The sequence below is a fragment of the Leucoraja erinacea genome, chromosome 18, assembly GCF_028641065.1.
Source record: "Leucoraja erinacea ecotype New England chromosome 18, Leri_hhj_1, whole genome shotgun sequence".
NCBI lineage: Eukaryota > Metazoa > Chordata > Chondrichthyes > Rajiformes > Rajidae > Leucoraja > Leucoraja erinaceus.
The window spans coordinates 6775166-6790616 of NC_073394.1; the positions used below are offsets into that span (position 1 = coordinate 6775166).

Consider the following 15451-nt stretch of genomic DNA (forward strand, 5'->3'; position numbering starts at 1 on the left):
AATTTTTTCAAACTTTGAATTTATTTATATCTCCTACAATCTACATGTTTTCAGGTTTCACGCTATTTCTGCTAGGAGACTATTGTTAACAACATTTTGTATTTTAAAAAACCTTTTTCTTGATCTTACCTAACGATTTAAGCAGAAGGCATGGCAAAGTCGTAATGCAGAGGTAAACAAACAATAATCTTGGTGACATAAGTATTTTTACATACTTTGTTACATACTATAATTTTCAACTCTTTTATTAGGTCAATTTATTTATCCCAAATAAAATCTCTTATCACAACTGAAGCTTCTCTTTCAGTCTTTTCAATGACTGAGTGAAAATAGACTCAACTCTTTGGTATTTGCCATAATGTGCAACTTGCAGATCATTATAATTGTGATAATTTAAAATACAATTCTATCTATCTAAATGTGAGCACATTGGTAAATTTTGTTTATTTCCCTAAGTTCTCACTTTTGCCTTGTATCATGTTTCTCTGCAGTAGATCCACCTGATAGATTTTCACAGTCTATTAACTCGGCTGTGTTCAGAGAATCCATAACTTTAATAATCTTTTTTTTTCTTGTGATAACCGTGTTAGCTCATTCAAGCAATAGAATGAAAGGCAGAACCAATCTACCCATTTGGTTGAACTTATTCATTATAGGATTTAGAACATGTGAAGGTTGACATTATATTTGAAATCTATTTCCCTTATTATAAATGTGTCGGAATGAACTGCAGATGCTGGTTTAAACCGAAAATAGACATAAAATGTTGGAGTAACTCAACGGGACAGGCAGCATCTTTGGAGATAAAGAATGGGTGACGTTTCGGGTCAAGACCCTTCTTCAGACTGAGTCAGGGGAAAGAAAGACACCGAGATAAGGAAGTGTGAGGTGTGAAAATGAGACATCAAAGGGGATCAGGCTCGAGGAAAATGTAGAATAGATCATTGTTAGCTAGGAGAAGGTGACCAAGCAAACGGAGATAAAATATAAGATAGACACAAAAGCTGGAGTAACTCGGCGCGACAGGCAGCATCTCTGGAGAGAAGGAATGGGTGAAGTTTCCGGTCGAGACCCTTCAGACTCATGTCCGACAAAATATAAGCGGGGACAGTCAGACTGGTCGGAGAACTGGCAAGGGGGAGGGATGGAGAGAGAGGGAAAGCAAGGGTTACTTTAAGTTAGAGCAGCACTCAGCCGTAGAATTGCTGCCTTACAACGCCCAAGACCTGGGTTCAATCCTGACCACGGGTACTTGTTTGTTGGAGTTTGTATGTTCTCCCGTGACCGTGTGGGTTTTCTCAGAGATCTTTTTTGTCCCACAGTCCAAAGACTGGTATAAGTGTCAATTGTAAATTGCCATGTGTGTGTGTGTGTGTGATACTGTTAATTTATGGGGATCTCTGGTCGGTGTGGACTCCGTGGTCTGAAAGGCCTGTTTCTGTGCTGTATCTCTAAACTAAACTAGAGAAGTCAATATTCATACCGCTGGGGTGTAAGCTGCCCAAGCAAAATATGAGGTGCTGGTACAGTAAGGCTTCTTTGCCAACCACTTCTCTGCTTCCCAGGCAACATGTTGCACCCAGGAAACTTTAGATTAGGGGTCGGCAACCTATGGCCCCCGGGCCAAATGCGGGCCCGTAACCCGAATCATCCGGCCCGCAGGCGTGTTTTTTTTTCGTAGTCATTTGGCCCGCAGACTTCCTTTATCTCCGGTACCTCCTGGGCCCAAGGTGCCCAGGTGCAGTGACACAAGAACATAAAGGAGGCCTTAATGGCGGAGCGCTGAGCTCTGGCTGTACCGCATCCCGCGCAAAGCCGCCGGCATGGCCACGCACCTTCTGTGTCTGGGCTTCACTGTCGGGATCGGGGTTGTCAATAGGCCAAGGACGAGTGAGAATTTGTGTCACTGCCTTCAGAACAGAGCCAAGTCAATGGCCCATCGGTACGCTGTGTTCGTGAGCACCCGTAACTAGGGGCCAGTGCTCCGGGTGGCACCCTTGAAGGGACGGGATCTACGTGAGCACGTGATTTGATGTCTGCAATCCTGGGTGGGATCTATGTGAACACGTGGTAGGTGTGGCCCGCCAACCGCTCACAGACATGCGTCCCGGCCCCTATGAAGAACAAGATTGCCGACCCCTGCTATAGATATTTGATGTCTCAGTAATAAAATGTGGATACTGGAAGGGGATATGTGGAAAAGTAGCTTCCCAAAGTTGTTTCATTTGTGGAGCAGGAAGCAATTTATATCTCATTTGCGCTGTTAATGGTTGAACTCTGCTCTAGGAGGAGAAATCAAATTTGCATTCAATGCATGCTGTAGATGTGTGAGATGATAAAACCAATTGTTTTTATATGCTTAAAAAAAGACACAAGGTGCTGGAATAACTGAGTAGGCCAGGCAAAATCCCTGGAGAACATAAGACAGGTGGCATTTTCAGGTCAGGCCCCTTATTCAGACTGATTGTAGGGGGAGGGGAAAAAAGCTGGAAGAATGGAGGGGCAGGACAAAACATTGGCATGTCATGGATGAACAAAAGCAAGGATATTTTTGAATTGCAGATGGTTGGGCAAAGGTCGGAGATGAAAAGTCAGGTGTGAGACAAAAGGGTTGAAAGGAATGGGCGATCCAGTTGGCCTTGGCAGATGGAATATGTGTTGAGCAAAACAGTCACAGTCTACGTTTGGTCTCCGATGTATACTGTAAGAACTATTAAAATGGTGGATATGAGCTAGACATTTGTTATGACTATAAGGCATCAAATTAATCTCCAGGCAAGTCATTCTTTTGGTAGGCAGGTTATTATTTCGCAAGGCAATATTTTATTCTCGAATACATCTGCATAGCATTTAGAAGGAAAACAATGCCTACTGGATCTTCCGGTTGCTAACCATTCTAATTCCCGATCCTATATTAGTTTTGGGTTGCTGCAGAAATTGGCATTTGTTTGAAAGTGTTATCTAGTTGGTGATATTTTGTTTTCTTGAAGTGGTCAGATATAAAGTGAAAATTATGTTGCCAAACACCAGTGCAATTGCTGTTTAAAAGTCAAATTGATTGTCTTTTTCTATGTTGTACAACGTTAATTTATACTTTTAGCAGCTGGTGCCATGCCTGCAGGTGCTATGCCCTCTTGTGGCTATTTACACATTATTACTCATGGCAGAAGTAAGAGCTAATTCTGGTTCTTAATTGTGGCAAACTTTTTAAAAAAAGGTGAGGAGAGATCATGTAGGCTCACAGTTTATCATAAAATTAAAATGAAGTTGACTTTGTTAAGCTCTGCTGTTTGATATTTTGTGCATTTGATCATGACGTTTTTAACACCAATGCACTGTTTGGAAAATATCCTTATGCCACGTGCAGATATTCAAAAATAATTGGATTATTTTGCCCGAAGTTGAGTGCTGAGGATATGGCTCCTCAAACTACCTTTTTGGGTAAACTTATTTATCAAACTCAGACATTCTTATCTAAGTCATACCGAGTCCCAGCACCGAATCCAACAATATACCAATGGTTATAGACTTCCAGTCCAACAAACAACCCTCACCACTACCCTCTGCATTTGATCATCAAGAATAGACTTCATTTTTAATTCCTGGCAGGGAAAACTGGAAGTAATTAAAAATCGTGGTGTGATTTATCTTTCTGTGCACAGAATTAATTAGTTTGAGCTACCATCCATTGAGCCATTCCGATTACTTCAGGAGGATTTATAAGCTGAAAACTGTGTGGATAGAAACATAGAAACATAGAAAATAGGTGCAGGAGTAGGCCATTCGGCCCTTCGAGTCTGCACCGCCATTCAATTTGATCATGGCTGATCATCGAACTCAGTATGCTGTACCTGCCTTCTCTCCATACCCCCTGATCCCTTTAGCCAAAGATCTTATAGCTTTGCTATAAGATATTTGCCTTTAGCCACAAGGGCCACATATAACTCCCTCTTAAATATAGCCAATGAACTGGCCTCAACTACCTTCTGTGGCAGAGAATTCCAGAGATTCACCACTCTCTGTGTGAAAAATGTTTTTTTTTTGTTGAGCCCTTGAAATTTACTGGCTGAATCAAGTAAAATAAAATGCACTAATTTACTGGAGCTTTACAATTGAATGCATTTTTTGTACTGAGTGTTACATGTTTGGGGTATAATTTAGGGTAGCAGCAAAGTACTATTTCAGTTCTATTTAGGAGGATTTTTTCCCTAGATCTAAGACTGCCTGAATAAAAGTAGGAGTACAACTAAGAGTTGTATTTGCTCTTGTGTATCCGGGTTTTAACAGTCCTGATTTTAATGCACTAAAATAATGAAAAACTGTTGCAAGTACCTTTTAATTTCAGCTAATTTATGGGTCATTGTTATTTGTGTAATTTCTTTCACACACCACCCATCAAATCACCCCTGACACCAAATCAGCTGTGTACAGAAAACTATTTTCGTAATTCAGAATGTGGGTTATTTTTAGCAAAATAATGGTAGAGTGCTCGGCTCGTGGCCGCAAGGTCGCGGGTTTGCGCCTCGATCCCGGCAGTTACTCAGTTTGAGTCTTCAATGTAGGTTTTTTCTTGCAGAATAGGAGAGACAGGGTTAGGCTAATTCTCTGCGAGATGATCTTAGTGAAAAAGTGTAGGAGAGGTGTACTGACTGTGTGGGCAAACTTTGTACACCATTCTCAAAAGCCGCTTGTCTCCCTGTCCCTCCAACTTTCAGCTAAAAGTGGCAGTTCGCCCACAGAGCTTTTCCGCAACCCGGGGTTCCTCTGGAGTTGGAGCGGGGCTGGGCTAGAGTTATGTGAGTCTCTGGGATCTCCGTCTTGCAGTGGGCCTGGGGGTCGGTGTCCCGAAAATGTCATGCCACTGTCGCTGTTAGGCGCATCGGGGAGCGGCTTCTGGTTCCTGACGTCTTCAGCTCCTGTCACCACCCCGGAGACTCAGGACCAACAGGAACCCGCTCCCCGATGCGCCGCTACAGCGACAAGTGGCAGTTCGCCCACAGCCCGAGCTGCGCCCCCTCATCCGCATTCCTCTGGAGTTGTAGTACTAGAGTTAGTCTCTGGGCCGTTTGCAGTCGAGGCAGCAGCAGCAGATTGAATGGTAATCCTCCCGAAATATACCCTCACCTTCTCTTTTATGTGGCTTTAGTTCCCCTTTCTTCGAGGACCGACCGGAGGTTCCGCTGTCACCTCTGCGGGCCGCCCTCGGTGAACGTTTTCAAGGACCTTTCTTCAAGGACTGAAAAAATGTCGCTATTCGGAGGTTTTCATTATTTGGATCTTCGGATAAAAGGTTTTGCACCTGTAGTACAATAATGGCATTATTGACTTGATGGTGTGTAATAGAAACTTCTCCTGTAGTGACCATCTTTTAAATGTATGTAGATCCTTACTTGATGGTTGTAATTAACTACTTTCATCATAATATCTTGAAGACCCCCAAAACTATGATTAGTTGCATGCATGTCTTACTGTGTCATGTATCTGTACACTGTAAATGGCTCGATTGTAATCATGTATTGTCTTTTTACTGTCTGGATAGCACATAACAAAAGCTTTTCACTGTACCTCGATACACGTGACAATAAACTAAACTGTATATTATAGCGATATATGCAATGCACGCATTGGCTCAAAAGGTGTCTCCTTCAAAAATTACACCTTGGCATTTATTACACATTGTAAAATTGTGGAACTGGACTCTTTCCACAGTAAGTGCATACAGCACTTATTGAGTATCACCCTGTAGCCCAAGATCACCCTCTACACTGTCAGTAACTCTGGCAACTCTGGCTTTGTGTCATCTTCTAACTTACTGATCATGTCTTCAACATCTACATCCTCCTTTCGACCGTATAACCTCTAAACCTCTCCTAAACCCAAAGGAAAGAATCCAAGCCTACTCAATATCTCCCCATGTGATATTGTACTTGCCACCTCAAGAACTAATAATTTGAGCAAAAACAAAGATGCTGGAAATCCAAAACCGAATCAATAACAATAAATGCTAGAATTAAACAGATTAAACATGGCCTTTGATACAGAGCACTAATATTTGGGATCAATCTTTCATCAGAATTGGAAAAGTACGAAAACAAGTGTTCTCTCTGTGCTTGTGCAGAAAGGCATAAGATGGAGGGAACATGGAATTTCTGTAATATGGTGCTCTCTAAATTTATTTTAAGGCTTTGAGTATATGAGAGGTACATGGCACAAAAACGGACCCTTTGCCCTGACTCATTCCTGCCGACCAAGTTAGTCCCAATCGCCAGTACCTGGCAAATATCCTTTGGACATTTTCTATCCATTTACCTGTTAATTGACTTTCAAATGTTGTAATTGTACCCGGCTCTACCAATACCTCAACAGTTTGTTCCACGTACCAACAACCCTCTGCGTGAAAAGGATTGTCCTTCAAGTTTCATTTAAACCTTTGTATGCCTCTTGTATTAAATCACCCTCTATTTTAGACTTCCCTTCCTTGGGCGAAGACTGGCTATTTACCTTATCTGTGCTGCTCATAATTTTAATTACATGTACAAGTTGTTCTTCAGTCTCCTACACTCTAGGGAAAAGGACGCAGCCTATTCAGCCTAATAGCTCAAACTCTCCAGTCCCAGTTTCATCCTCAAATCTCTCTTGTCCCCATTGCAGTTTTATTCCGTCCTTGGATACATTCGACAAAATGGGTTCCCTAGGGCACCCCCTCCTCCCAATTGCCCACCCATCACCCCTCCAGTCCCTCAGGGTTAAGGATAATTTACTTCTTGTTTCCGAAGAGTGTTTATGCTTTTGGCATGTGTAGGTTTTTGTGCACCTGCTGACCACAGTATTCACAGAATGGGATCAGTATCCAATGACAAGAAGTCCTGGATGATTGGACACCAGGCTCTTCGGCACAGACTTAACATGTGCACCCTATTTTGCAACCCACCCCGTCCTTCCTCCCTGCTGTTGCCACCACCTTGCACTTAATCTGCCATAGTTTACAACTCTAATTGATTCACGGGTGAAATCATTTCAGCTGTTTGTAGCTCTGTTGCACAGGACCTGTGGTTTTAATCCAAAAATAGATGTGCCCAGAGTGTCACTTTGCATTGCAGTGACTTTGTATTGCTCTAAGTAACAGAGTGACAAATTTGTTGAGTGGAAGACAAATTGTGGGATGTTGTTTATGTGGATATTTTGTGAAACACCTGTGTTCTAAAAAGTGAATAATTCATTGGTTCTACATTAAATATTAATTTGACCTGTAAGTGGATATGCAATATTTTTTAGAACCTTGCAGATAATGCACAAATTATTTGTTTAGTATGGACTTTGCTTTAAAACTAGAAATTAATAAGGTAGTACAGAGCAGTTTACTCCAGGTGCTGGAAATAATTAAAAACACCTGAACTGTCTTTCATCCTAAATGTTGAAGTAATAGAATTATCTGGAGTGCAAGTTATTTTCATGTTTCATGCATATTATTGAGCCGTTTCCGATTGATGTTGAATTATCCAGATGACTATTACCCAATATTTTCCAGTGCTGCACTAACCAACGGTCACTCAAACTCCCTTTATTGCATTGCCACACTGGAGGGACTGAAACTTTGTTTTCACTCGTGAACTTTGATTTGGAGGGTGTGAGACCGAGTCCCCAGTAGGATTATCGTTCATTTCCACCTCTGAGCAACGCAACTCTTTAATTAATAAACTAATGATAGATTGCTGTCGAAAATGGTGACAAAAATGCTGATTGGAGGGGAAATTCTTACCTGATTCCTCAAGGGACGGGAAAAAAGAAAAATAGCTGAGACCGCTGGATGCAGAAAAGGTGATGGAAACATAAAACATCCCTGCTGCAATGTTGAAGGTCTGCATCCCCAACCATGTCACTGGCCAAGGTGCTGGAGCATAGATACCACAGTGGCATCCCCCTGACAATATGAAAAACTGTCCAGATACACCTTTTTGACAACTCCAATCCAATTAATTAATGCCCAGTCGGTCTACTTGCTTAAGCAGAATGATAGAGGTGCTGTCAACACTGCTATGAAGTGGTACCAATATCCTATTCACACATGCCCAGAGTAAGTTTCATTCCCTTTACCACCGGTACTATAATTGTTAAGGTGGCATACCACCACCCCATTGCCACTTGGGGGTGGGCAGTAAAATGCTATCCTTGCCAGTTGTACTTGAATTCCAGAAATATATATTTAAAAGGAAAACTTACCGAAGCTGCCACAAGTATCATCAGTCATAGTTAACCCATCTATTCCTACAACTCTAAAAGTTCTAACTTCCTCTGAAGGCCTGCTCCAAATGTACAATGCTTGGACCGGCGGCATATTCCAGAAGGGCACAAAGTGCTGAAGTATCTCAGCATGTCAGACAGCATCTCTCTGTCCTTTTGTGTATTCAGCGTTTGCAGTTCCTTCAGTGTGAACTTGCCTTGCTAGTAAGTTTTGTTTTGCCTGTTATTGAGCATCAGTTGCCTGGCACCGCTGCATTTATGTCTGTCTTGTCTGACTTAGCTGCATCTACTATTTTCACTTCTCACTAATACATTTTTTTTTGATTAGCACGGGTGTCAAAGGTTATGGGGAGAAGGCAGGAGAATGGAGTTGAGAGGGGACGATAAATCAGCCATGATTGCATGGTGGAGTAGACTTGATGGGCCATATGGCCTAATTCAAGAACTTATGAATTCTGACAAACCTGATAATATTCCCCCTCTAAGAAATATATATCTTCTCTTTTGGTGGGTAGGAAACATGGATCTGGGAGAATTGAATGAAAATAATTTAAAAATAAATCAAAATTATTAAGCTTCCTTAATGTCCTGGTCATTACCATTTAATACTCCTTTATTGATTGCAGCTTACTTGCTCGTTTGACCTGTGATTTCCATTTGCCCAGGGCTAGTCATTCTTGTCTCAAACAAATACCGTACATTTCTGATAAATAGGTGTAGATAGTAACTGGGGTGCAATATACAAGCATCAAGCAATGACATGCTTTCATGTTGCAAATTATTTCCTCTTTCGGAAAGAGGATAACATTTTTCTATTTTAAATGCACTGTAAGAAGTGAAATGCCCAGAATTTGAAATGGTTGCATTTTCTTTTTCCAGGAGTTTGCAGCACTTACAAAAGAACTAAATGTATGTAGAGAGCATTTGCTGGAACGGGAAGAAGAAATTTCTGAACTGAAAGCAGAACGAAATAACACTCGGGTAAGTGTTCCGAATAAGCAATTGTTCCTTTAATTTGATTTAACTTGCAACTATACTGAAGGTTGCTAATGGAGCTGCCAATTACAAGCCTGTAAATACAGTAGTATTCTTTGTTTCTTCTTTTAAAAGTAAACACATGTTTCTTTGTTATAAGATTAGTGGCCTTCTGATTTCTACATCTCACTTAACGCAAAATAAATAACAGAAAATGCTGTACTCAGCAGATCAGCCACTGAATGTGGAGAGAAGTAGAATTAGCTTTTCAGGTGCCTTGCTGAACATGAAATGTTATTTGTTGGACGGCCATAGTTTTTAACATTTTACTTCCCCTGCTCCTTTCCCAAACAATCATGCAATTTATGAATCTGGGAAACTGGGATTAAGCTGTGGAAAGCGTGTTGACACTTGGACTTTGAAACCTAACAAAGTGGTCAGAGTAGCTCAAGGCAAATTAACTTCAAGTTTAAAAATATATTAATTGCTAGAACTGTTGCTGTTTTTCAAGATTTGACCTGTGCAAATATTTTTGTTGGCAGTGTTATCCCGTAGTGCTCTAAACTGTTGTAAGTAATTTAACCATTTAGCTTTCAACATTCCTTTCTTCGTATTAACAAGCACTCTAGGAGTGAGCGTCTGATGACCACAGCATTATAGTTAACTATTTTGTTATTTAGATTGGGAACTGGTGGATATTAGTTCTGCTTTGTGCTGATTCGGCTGACAATGTAGCCAATGTAGCTGCAAGAGCCAATGTAGAACTATTAAATCTGCCTGGTAATCGGGCCAAAGATCGTCTTTGGTCTTCCCGATTTGGTGAATTATGCCGCAGTACAGATTCTCGATTTTGTTGCCCTTCCTAATAACCAATAGCCATCGGGTTAAGTTTTGGAAAGCTAGTGACATCCATGGACCTGATTTTAGGGTTGATGGGGAACTTGAGACAAAGGTTTATTTCAGCGTGTGTAGGAAAAAACTGCAGATGATGGTTTAAATCAGTATTCAGTATTTACTTTAATGTCATTTTTTTCACGCAGAGAGTGGTGAAAAACTCTGCCACAGAGGGTAGTTGAGGCCAGTTCATTGGCTATTTTAAGAGGGAGTTAGATGTGGCCCTTGTGGCTAAGGGGATCAGGGGGTATGGAGAGAAGGCAGGTACGGGATACTGATTGGATGATCAGCCATTCATATTGAATGGCGGTGCAGGCTCGAAGGGCCGAATGGCCTACTCCTGCACCTAATTTCTATGTTTCTATGTTTACTTACTTATACACAGATGAAATGAAAAAAATGTTTCTCAATCAGTTAATGTGCAGTTTATAAAAACAGAATAAATACATATAGCTTTTAAAAATTAAAATTACCATATCTAAAATCGGCCTAAAACCGAAGGTAGACACAAAATGCTGGAGTAACAGCATCTCTAGAGAAAAACAATGGGTGATGTTTCAAGTTGAGATCCTTCAGAATGACTTTATTTCAGCTATTGACTTCTGGTCATTTTTAAATTGTTGAACATGATGAAGCGGCCTGTGTATGTATATAAAATCTTCCAGTGTATTTACTTTTAATTCCCATTGGGGAGTGTGGGGTGTGACCTACAAAATTAAACCTATAATTGTTATTATAGCACCAGTTTTAATAATTCATTGTGACAAATGAATTATTCTGCGACTCCAGTGCTCCTACAAGACAAATACTGGGAGATATTGTGAAAGTGTTTAAATATGACATTCATTGTTTTTTTATTTTGCAGCTACTTTTAGAACACCTTGAATGTCTTGTTTCCAGACACGAGCGGTCACTCAGAATGACTGTCGTGAAGAGACAAGCTCAATCGCCAGCAGGTGTATCTAGTGAAGTGGAAGTTCTTAAAGCACTCAAATCATTATTTGAACACCACAAAGCTTTAGATGAAAAGGTATTGTGTTTCTGAATATCAAATTATCTCGTCATTAAATTTCACAATGGTTTGCTTTTCCCGGTTTCTCAGATTACGTTAATCAAAGATGATGCTGAGATAATATCTTATTCACTCCAGTTGACCTAAAAATAATCAACCTTTTGGCTGATTTAAACCTTTGGTTAAATATTTTGGTTGGGGTGCTACTGTTTCTAGGGAACCTGCAGGAGACAGGTTGGAATTGGGGCTGGTGAAGAATATAGGTAGGAAGATATCTTAAACAAGAACAGGTATCTTTTATCCATCGTTTTTAAAATAAAAAGGACATTTTATCAAAAGCTGCTTTGAGGCAAAGGGAGTGAGGGCAAATAATTGGGAAATGCTTGGATCCCATTCTCCCTCATAATGAGTCACCATGTTTTATTACTTATTAACAGATTTTGAGTGTTAATGTTATGGCCCTCCTGTTGTCACAGCACTGCTTTCTTTTATCTTCAGAATTAAATTGTTGTGATTCTTTGGACCATCTAACCCATATCATGCACAAACTTCAGTTTATCTAACCTCTACTTGTTCTTATTCACACCATCCTCACCATTCATCACCCTTTTGATTATCTGAAACTCTGATCAACTTGCTCAAATCCATCTCGAGCCTCATCCCTCTCTCTTTCTGGAACCATTTCCTTGCAGTCTGCCGAAGATTCTGCATTTCTTCAACTCTGTGGCCTTATGGTGGTAGAGATTGGTGAAGATGACATATGGTATGCCTATTGAATTCATCCATATTGAATTCTTAACACAAATTTTGCTATTTTCCAGGTATGGGAGCAGTTACAAGCACCAACTCTTGAGGCACACTTCTAGTTACAGGCATCCAGCCCTCAATACATCCTTCCACCTTCACTCTGTTTCCTACCATTAAGCCAATTCTTTATCAGTCAGCTAGTTCTCCCTGGATCCCTTGTGACCTAACCTTTTAGAACAGCCTGCAATATGGAACCTTTACTGGATGCTTTACTGGTCCATATAATCAACATCTATGGCCTGGCCTCATCAATGTTGGTTACTTACAAAAAAAAAAAAAAAAAAAACCTCAATAAAATTTGTGAGTCACTATCTCCCATGCATAAAACCATGCCAGATGTTGCCAATCAACCCTTGTCTTTTCAAATGCATGTGTATTTTATCCTTTGGAATCCTTTCCAGTATACTTTTCTACTGCAGTTAAACTTACAGGTCTACAGTTCCCAGGTTTTTCTTTGCAACCTTTCTTAAATAGAGATGCAACATTAGCCACTTTTCAGTCTTCTGACACCTCGCCAGTTTATGTAATTATATTTAAGCCATGGCTCCTGCAGTTTCTTCTCTACCTTCCCACAATCTCCTTGACTATACCTATTCAAGCCCAAGAAATTTACCTACTTTCATACGCATTACATCCAGCACCTCCTTGTCTATAATATGGACTGACCCGCAAGGCCGTTATCTTTCCCAAGTTCCCTAGTTTTCATGTCTTCATGGGGAAAAACAATGGAGAAATATTCATTGAGGATCTTGTCCATCTCCTGCAGCTCCACAAATAGATGACCACCTTGGCTTCAGAGCAACCCTAATCTCTCTCGTTTCCCTTTTACCCTTAAAATCTCTTTGGATGTTCCGTAATCTTATTTGCCAGCACTATCTCATCCTCCCTTTTTGCTCTCCTGATTTTCTTCTTGCGCATGCTCCCCAATCTCCTAAACTTCTTCAGGAATACGCTTGATCCCTGCTGCCTATACCATACCTATGCCTCAATTTCTTTCATCTAAGTTTCCTTACTCTACCTGCCTTGCCCATAACTCTTACAGGAACGTTCAGATCTTGAAATCTTACTCCCACACTTTTAAAACACCCCACTTTCCCCGGTGTTCTTTTGTTCGCAAACTAACTACTCCAATCAACTTTTGCATGTTTCTGTCTATCACCATTAAAATTAAGCTTGCCCCAATTTGGCCACTACTTTATCTACTTGTTCATCTAATGTAGTAGACCCTTTTCTGAACCTATCCATTCCTTCAGGTTTCATCTTTTTCATTCCCTGCCGTCAGCTCAGTTCTCTAAGCTCTTCATTAGCCAATTTGGCATGGGTTATATTTTATCTGAATATCACTGAGAAACCTTGACTTTATGATGTCATTGCTGAAATTAGTTCAATCAATGATATTTACATAATATTACAAGCATTGCATTTCTGTGATAAATTAAATTGGTAATTGCACTATGCATTTACTTTTTGCATTTCTTGTTTCTGCCCTGCTCCATTTGCTTTACCAAACCTTAAGCTTTGGAAAGTGTAGATTGTGACCTTGGAAGTAGCGATTGTTCAAACTACAGTTCTGTTATAAAATGGCTTTGAATGAAAGGCATTAAATGCCCTTTCTGCCTGCCCTCTGAGCAACAATTTATGGCTACACAGCAGCAAGAGTTCTTTTATAAATCATATCTACAAATAAGTTTTCTTTTTCTTCCCCATGTGCTTATGAAGACTGAATTAAAAGAGTTAAAATTCTTGATTGTTGCGGAATAGATAAAGTGAATGTCAAAGCAGTTGGGTGGGGGAAACAATTGTAGATTTTGAAAGCAAATTGCATTTACAAAAGGCTGCTGTAAACATTCCAGAGTGATTCAAACAAAACCTGCTGAACCAAGAAGAAAGATGTTAAGAAATTTCCACGCTCTTTATGTATTTTCTGTTATATAGTTAATTGAGAAATTGCACGACAGTACACATAATAGTTTAATTCCCAATATCGAGCCAGAAACCAACTTTAATGATGTATTTATTAATTCAAATAAAAATGAAAATCACAACATACATATTGAATTCTTAACATAAATTTTGCTCTTTTCCAGGTACGGGAGCGGTTACGAGTAGCACTAGAAAGAGTTAGTGCTTTAGAAGAAGAAATTGTAATTAGAGAGAAAGAGGTGGGTTTTAATGCTGGGCATTCCTGGAATTTTACAGCACCTGAATGTTCTACCACAATTCAGAGTGCGTCTAAAACAACAAACTCTGGGAATGTACAGAAATATAAGCGCATATAATGAGTGTAACACTGGAAAGGTCACTAAAACTAGATTTGCAAGCCATGGTGCATTTGGTGATGTTTCAGCTTTTGTTGGATGCATTAAATTCATGCATTAAATTCTAACTTGGGCATCAGGTGTCCCATGTATGGGGTGGGTCATTGCTGCCATTAACCTATTTTCATTTTCAACTTCTGCGATTTATAAAATTAGGCAGAATTCTGAACTTTCCACCAAGGAAATTTTTTTTTTTTTGCACAGGCAATGCATAATTGGCAACATTTACATTCTCTAACTTAACAGCTAATGTATTTATAACAGAAAACTTCATTGAAACATTTATGAATTACAAATGTGTTCATTTTAATTATGTGATGTACTGTAATTTCTTTCAGCTCTCCTTATTTAAAGTGCAAAACATCCATCCTCCAAAGAGAAGCATAGCAGATACATCAGATGAAAATCGTGGTGGTGATAATTTACCTAGCACAAATGGCGTGGTATGTTTCATAAGTATATATATTTTTTATTGCATAGTTTGTTTCCTTCCTATAAATAACCATGTTGTTGACTGGTAGATACTTCCAGTCCGAAGAAGTGTCTCGACCCGAAACGTCACCCGTTCCTTCTCTCCAGAGATGCTGCCTGTCCCACTGAGTTATTCCAACGTTTTGTCTATCTTCGATTTAAACCAACATCTGCAGTTTCTTCCTCCACAATACATGCAGTAATTTAATTGATACAACGGGATGATCTCTTAAGAAATGAAGATTCAAAGCATGAGATTACATAATAAGCTTCATACCGTTGTAAAGCAGATATGGATAATTTTTCAAAAGCACATTAAAATACTTGCATTCTTACAAAAATGTTAATGTACTTAATTTTCATAAACAAATTTGATATGAGCACAGTGGCAGGGAAGGTGGCAAGTCATATGGACCTGACACACAGCTTGCTCTTTAAAGACTTGTAGTTCCAATCGACTTAATGCATAAACGATGACTGCCACTAAAATGGCATGAGGACCATAGAGTTTTATTAGCTTGCTTCTTGGTAGGATTGCATTTGGATCCAGTCCATGGTGGGCTTAATCTCCCATGTTTATATCGTCACATGCATCGATTTGCTGGTGACTTTACCACAATCAAAAATGTAGTTCAGCAAATAATGGTAACCTCCATTTCTGTATGCATTCTCAAAACTGCACATTTTCGCAAGGAGTTTTGCTGCATTCTTCTTTGGAAAAGCCAGTTTGCAA

The 15451-nt window shown here is 39.9% G+C and overlaps 1 protein-coding gene across 6 annotated transcripts in view; it reads left to right on the forward strand.

Annotated features, from left to right (window-relative positions):
- LOC129705599 (liprin-alpha-1-like) overlaps window positions 1-15451 on the forward strand; it is a 107206-nt gene that overhangs the window by 34587 nt on the left and 57168 nt on the right. For all 6 annotated transcript variants that reach the window (XM_055649206.1, XM_055649209.1, XM_055649207.1 and 3 more), the window contains exons 2-5: window positions 9121-9222; window positions 10976-11140; window positions 14017-14091; window positions 14586-14690. In XM_055649206.1, coding sequence (XP_055505181.1) covers window positions 9121-9222; window positions 10976-11140; window positions 14017-14091; window positions 14586-14690 — 447 coding nt within the window. The remainder of the gene's footprint in view (window positions 1-9120; window positions 9223-10975; window positions 11141-14016; window positions 14092-14585; window positions 14691-15451) is intronic.